Source organism: Tauraco erythrolophus, chromosome 1 (assembly GCF_009769465.1).
Source record: "Tauraco erythrolophus isolate bTauEry1 chromosome 1, bTauEry1.pri, whole genome shotgun sequence".
Lineage (NCBI taxonomy): Eukaryota > Metazoa > Chordata > Aves > Musophagiformes > Musophagidae > Tauraco > Tauraco erythrolophus.
Window position 1 is genome coordinate 120014491 of NC_141465.1, and position 6865 is coordinate 120021355.

A 6865-nucleotide genomic window follows, 5' to 3' on the forward strand; every position below is an offset into this window, starting at 1 on the left:
GTAAAACACTCACTTCAAATGGGTTTTTGTAATCGATCCTGTTTTAGAAGGGTACAATTTAATACAGTTCCATTTTTCTAGCCAACTGGCACACTATTTGCTTTTGCAGTTCAAACCTGACCGTATGATACGCCTTTATGGTAACTCTCAATATACTCCAAACTGCATCCTTGGGAATACTGTATCGCTCTTGATAGCAAAATACCATTCAGCTATACAAAACCTCACTTTCTAAATAAAGAACACCATGGTTTCAAATGACACTGATTATTAAACTAAGGTAACACTCCCATTGCTAAATTGAGTTGTAATTATAAAACAGAATTAATAACCAAATTTAATGAAAATCCCATTATGATGCAGCTTAGCAAATCGAAGCTGAAACTGCTGTAAGTAAAACGACAGTCACAATATAAAGACAATACTACCTTTGAGTCTATTTCCTCAGCTTTTAGGATGTCTCAGCAGAAAAGTTAACTCCAAATGACATTGCCTCTCCCACACTACCAAGCACAAGCCCAGAGACAGACCCACAGAGAGGGCAGGGTGACGAGGGAGGTTCCTGTCTGTCCTCAGGGCTGCCTCTGACCTCTGTGGATCTCACTCAGAAACTGCATTCGTGCTGGTGAGGCAGAATCAGGCTCTCCAATTTCAGGTCACCAACTCTGCGCTAGTCCAGAGGGCATAAAAGTCGAAGAGGAAAGTTATTCCAAAATATGAAATTTTTAATCCCAGTGGGCTTTTCTTCTTCTAATCCATGTGGCACATAATAAAAAAAGTTATATTTTGGGAGTTTTGTGTCTACTGGGATTAAAATCTAGTAGAGAACTGAATTGTGCAAAAGATTAAACAAGGGCAGTGTTACACTTATTAGGATTATATTAGTGTATATAGTGTTATGTATCACATATATAATATATCGATATGTGAGGTGTCTCTGCCTATGGCAGGGGGGTTGGAAGTAGACGATTTTTAAGGTCCCTTCCAACCCAAACCATTCTATGATTCTATGATATTCATCTCAGAATACACATGAAGTCAAACAAACTCAAAGGGAAAAACTTTACTTTTAGCATGAAACACTGATCAAAGACTTGAATCTATCTCTTTTCTCCCCCATTGAGCCTAATCCTGTATAAGAACTCCAAGACTGGTTACACATTAAGGATTTTTGAAACTTCAACAGAAAAATTCCCAAGACAAGAGCTGGAAGGCAAATGGTTCTTTGTAAAATTATAGAGCTACCTCTCAGAAGTATGCAAGCGGGTTTAATGTTGACTGCACTGCTGAGATATACGAATGTAATATAGACGGTGCAGGGAGTGGAGAAAATTATTTTGCATTCAGCTAAAGAATAAATATATACAATCCTCCCCAAAAATCAATGCATTGCTTCAACATCTGAAATCAAGCTGAAGGTAGATTTCCAATCACTAGCAAAATTTCCTGCTTATAACATGCAAACCAATGTATGCCAATACTAAAATGTTTCAGCTCTGGTGTATTGTGTTCTGATGAGTTAGAATCTTGTACTATTCATGTTTTGCAATAATTCCAGCGCTCTCTGTCAGTAAGAGAGATACTCTGAATAATGTATGTAGTGCACAAGAAATGAGCAGAGTTTAAATAAAACACACAAATGGGAAGAGGAAAGAAAGAGGACTATCTCCAAACTGCTACAGATCAGATCAATTTTGCAAACTTAAACAGAGTCTATCTGCTTAAGCAAGCTGTTTCATAGGCATTCTCAATTTAGAACAAAACTACTTATGCTCTGGGCCTGTCAAAAGAAAACAAAAATGTGTACGATAACCATTAGAAAATAGATATTAAACTGAATATACAAAATTATTCCAGTTCCAAAAGTACTGCCGGATGAACATTTGGCTGTATGTTTTTATATGGCGAAAAGAAAAAAGATTCAAGTTTTTCCAATGTTGCAGTGAGTTACCTGCTAATATGGCATCCACAATCCTTTGAAATACTCTGTTTCCTGTCCCTAACACATGCAAGGGGCCAGGCCCTGAATCTTCACAAGTAACCTCTGCAGCAAACGGCAATAGAAAGAGAGGTAACTGGTCATGTCTCAGAGCTTTATGCTTGAACTCACATGAATATTCATTTCAGTACAGCAGCTCTAAGGCTTTTGTACTGTATATTTGGGGACGTGTGCGCTGAGTAATTTCTACACAAATAGCAAGATCCAAAGCCGCTGCTTCACAGTGGTTCGGCAAAGAGTTATCATTTCGTATTGCCATGAAATCACTTAATTCAGAGCTGATGGTGGGGGTTCTTTAATTAGGTTAGAAAATCTCACACATCTGCTCTTTAGAAGCCTCTGTCAAGCCAGCAAATTCAATCACATGGAAGCCGGTGTCCTCCAGCTATCAGACAATTGATTTTTGCAGGATTCTGCTCATATTTAGCTTAAGGGACACACGGTATGTTCATTCAGTTGTCAGTCAGTTTGCCTACGTTACATCAGGAGATTCGTTATTTAAAAAACACTCTTTCATATTAAAACGTTTAAAAAAAGAAGCAGCAGTCAGATTATTGGCACGAGACTGCAAAATGTGAAATAAATACAAACTTGGTCTAATGCAAAAATACATGTTGGTTTAAGTGGGAAGTACAGACCTAAATAAGGCCTGTAAGATTACGCCTGTTTAATACAGACATGCACAGAATTATATGAGCATGCACACACATAAACATATACATTTACTTGCCCCCTCTTTCTCTGCCTCCCTCCATACTGTAAAGGTTCATCATCTCTGAGTCATTAAACTCTTTGGAACTGAAACTGGGTTCAGTTTAAAAAAAAAAAAAAAAAGAATCAGGTTATGAATCACTATTTCTATAAAGGACAGCAAATATAAGAGGACAGGTTTTCTTCAGTTAAAACAATGCAAGGTAAACATAACCTAAGGTGGTTGGAATGAGAGAAGAATCTGCTGTGCATAGTCTAAATGAGGAAAGTTTTGGGCAAACCTCTTTTGAAACTATGGTGTTAAGTCTTACACAGAGAAGTGGTTCAGTTTTAGACAATTTTAAATTTATGCAAATCAGAATTAACTCACTAACATTCAAACGGAAATACTGTGCAACATCCTTAATGCAAAAAGTAACAATAGCCTTGGAAATTATTTGGTAGAACTGGATGCGTAGGCAGAATCTAAAATAATTGACTTCACCCAAAATGACTGATTTCAATATACAAAAGTTTTAGTTCTGTCCTCTTTCACTAAAAATGAGAGTTTAAGAAAGCTACTGTGTCATTTTTCTTCATGGAATATATAATCAGTGCCTGCAAAAGTTGACATGCACTGTAATATTTTCTCAATGAACTACACCTGCTTAGATCTGATTCCTTCCAGTTTCAAAGCACCGTTTGAAGTGTTTTCTCCTTATGGAATTTGATATTGATTTTCACGCTAAACACAACCAATACATTGCTTAATACAGAATTCACACTTAATGGGACATCAATCTTTCCTGCATAAAATGAATAGAGCCATTTTGGCAGCTCAGCTGCTTTTCCTGTTAAATAAGGTGGCAAGGTCATCTGAATCTTGGAGTACCAAAGACTTGGATAAATAAATTTAGCAATCATTCTATAAATTATACATGAGAACTGCACAGTACATTGTATGTTTACGTATTAAAAAGTGTCACAGAGATGGCTGTGAGAAAGTGGAGAGAAACCTAGTACTTATTTTAAAGGCACAATGAACAGTAAGACCTGCTCCAGTATGCTTCTATTTTCAACTTGCTCAGCAACGTTGCTTAGGGCATCTACTTCTAGAGACAATTCACTCTTGAATGAAGAGGAGGGATTCAAAAACTTAAAAGGCCACAGGAGACAACCTATAGAATCCTGAAATACGGACATCAAAGTAGCAACGCTACTACAGTCTTCAGCTTTGCCACACTATATCCAACCATCTTACATAATAACATGAATTCCTTTTTATAAGCCTGACATACATGAAGATAAATAGATATTATGCTTTGCCACTTCCAGAGATTGAGCAGTATCCAGCATGTCTTAACCAAGGCTAAAGACCCTGAGGTGATCTAAATGTAGGAAGTTCAGCTAATTATACTCTGCTTTAAAAAAAAAAAAGCAAATGTTGCCTCACTGCTAAGGGTATTTCTTTTTCTGTTTTCCTCTCATGGTGTATGTGCATCTGCGTGTGTGTGTGTGTGTATAAAATATATAGTAGGAAGAGAATATTTGTTCCAGTTGAGGTGGTCTGTGAAATCAAGTAGATCAGATACTAACTTGATTTGGCACCAATGTATGGATGCATAGAGACATATCCACAGGATGTATGCATTACGAGATGGTAAGAGACATTTACAACCTAGAATATAAGAGCAGGGCTGCCTCAAGTGACATCACCAGATCAACTGCAGCGTCAACCAACTCAGATATATTATCCTGCACACCACTGCTTCCCTATCTCCTTTCCAGTCATTAGGAAAGCATTTGTGAACACAAATATTATTGTATATTTTCAAATACATGCAAGGCACGCCATACCCAAAAGCAAACGAGAGTAACAGGGGGGTGACGGTCTGATCGAGACATTCATAATTTTTCTTTAAACAACAAAATTCATCTCCATAGAAACTGGGAAGCAAGAAACTACAGTAATAACAGTAAAGTAAATGTCACATCAGGTTAGCCAGCAGAAGGCAGGAGAGGGGATTTTGCTCCAGTTAGAAACTAAAAAGGATTGCTGCCCCTTTTGCTCTTCTGCAAAGGGTATCTACACCCAAGACAGACTTACTGATGCATTTCCAATGCAAGATAATGATGTGGTTTCCTGGTATTCGCAGGGCAATTTACTCGTATGGTGGTCAGATCAATGGCATGTTTACTTACAGGCATTTGTTACAGCGAAGCTGTTAGCTGTTTCAATGTTGTCTACATGAGGAACCAAATTAAAAGGTGCTTCAGATGCATTGGGGCTGGTGTTATGAAGAAAAATTGCTAATCGAAAAGCAGTATATTCCTGATCTGTGTTCCTGATGAAGAGACCACCTACAAAAAAAAAAAAAAAAACAAACACAGAAAAAAAAGCAAAAAGCAAAGGAAGCAGGGTGAATCATTTGCAAGCTACTTACTGTCTTCTACCAAGCAACTGTCTCTCTCCCAAAGCTGCACAGTAAGGCAAGTCCTAAGACTTTAATGCATAAGGAACTAATCATATTCCTAATCACAACCACTGCTTTTAAATCACTGCCCTCAATCGATTTTAACCTCCCTGATGCATTCATGCTTCTCTTTTGACTTCTCAGTTTCCAGCCTTTCATACATAAATACCCAGATTTGTCATGATTACAGTGACCTTTGAAAGTGTTTAGCCTCCATCTCCCTGATACTGAACACACTGGTAAATCAGCTACTCAACAGCCTCTTACATTAAGTGGCGGGATGATTAACGGGAGCGATGCTTTCTGGATTAAAAAAAAAAAAATACCAACTCAGTGCAGGATAATCTGCACTGAACAGAAATATAAAGAACTTTGCTCCTCTGCAGCCATGTGTGCAGGCAGAGAGCAGCTCAGCCTTATTAGCAGCATCTTTCCAAGTCCACGAGAAATGATGCAGTGATGGAGCTGAGCTGGAAAGAATTCAGATAGCTGCGTCCCATCCGAACCACGTCCGAAAGGAAGGAAGCAGGAGGCGACGGGAAAGCGCTGAGGAGGGGGCATAAGACTAGACGGAGAGACCTACAAAATCCCAAACTTTCCCACTACGAGCAGGGAAAGAAGGGCAGCGTTGCCTTTTACCCCTCACCCTCGCCGGCTACCGCAACCTCCGGTGCACCTAACTCGCCATCCCTCCGGGAGCCAGGCAAAAGCGGGGGGTGCTGGAGGGGCTGAAGGAATCCAGGGGCATCAGCCCCGAGCCCCATCCTCCCCTACCCATCCTACACACCCCGGAGCTGGAAGGAGTTTCGCAAAAGACGAGCATCCTCCCTACCGCACGCGAACACGCATACACACACACGCGTATATGTATGTACACACACACACACGGAGGGGTTCACACACAAACACGCGGATTTTTTCTCATGAAGGCAGAGAAATGGGATGAGCGGTGGAGGAGAAATCTGCAAACTGCCTTCAGAGCCGCCTTTCCAACTCACTTCGCAAAGGATGGAACCCCTGGACACACGCACGCAGCCCAATGCAGCGCTTACCTATTTGCACGCTGCTAGGAAAAGCTCCCATTGCTAGTCCCCAAAAGCCAGAAAACAACAAGACAAGCTGTCTGCAAATTATCCTCATCTTCTCTTTTGCCTCTCTCTCTCGCCTTCTCCCGCTCGCTCGCTAGGCGCTGCTCAGAGCGGCATTGAGGACGAGGCGGCTACGAACAAAATCAAGAATTAAAAAAAAAAAAAAAAAAAAAGGAGGGAAAGGGGAGAAGGAGAAAGGTTTCCTTCTCTCTTTTTCTTTTATTTCTTTTTTTCCTTTTTTTTTTGTTTGGTTTGTTTTAGTATTTGTTTGCTATTCTCTCGCGCTCTGCCTCGCTCCCGGTTGCCGCTGCCGTTTCAGCAAGCCATGCCGCCGCGCCGGATTTTTCCCGCAGTCTCCATCGCCGGGGAGCGGTTTCTGTCCGGCTGCAAATGTTGCACATGCAGAAGATGGTGGTGAGTTTGGCGGCGGGGGGGAGCGTCTAGTGGCGGCGCGGCGCGGCGCGGGCGGACATGCGCCGTGCGCCCCCCGCCCCCCCCGCCCGCCGCCGGCGCCTCCCGCACCGCCGCGGGCGCGTAGCGGCTGCCCCCGTTCCGTTCCGTTCCGCGCCGCCCCGCGGAGCCGCCCGCGGCTTGGGGCGCGCACTGCAGCGCCG

General features: G+C 41.5%; 1 protein-coding gene across 9 annotated transcripts in view; it reads right to left on the bottom strand.

The window, feature by feature from the left end:
* The window catches only part of GRIA4 (glutamate ionotropic receptor AMPA type subunit 4), a 250369-nt gene extending 244066 nt beyond the window's left edge, over nt 1-6303 (bottom strand). For all 9 annotated transcript variants that reach the window (XM_086613715.1, XM_086613693.1, XM_086613706.1 and 6 more), the window contains exons 1-2: nt 6216-6303; nt 4892-5050 (exon numbers count right to left, since the gene is read on the bottom strand). In XM_086613715.1, coding sequence (XP_086469841.1) covers nt 4892-5050; nt 6216-6303 — 247 coding nt within the window. The remainder of the gene's footprint in view (nt 1-4891; nt 5051-6215) is intronic.
* Between the last annotated feature and the right edge of the window lie 562 nt (nt 6304-6865).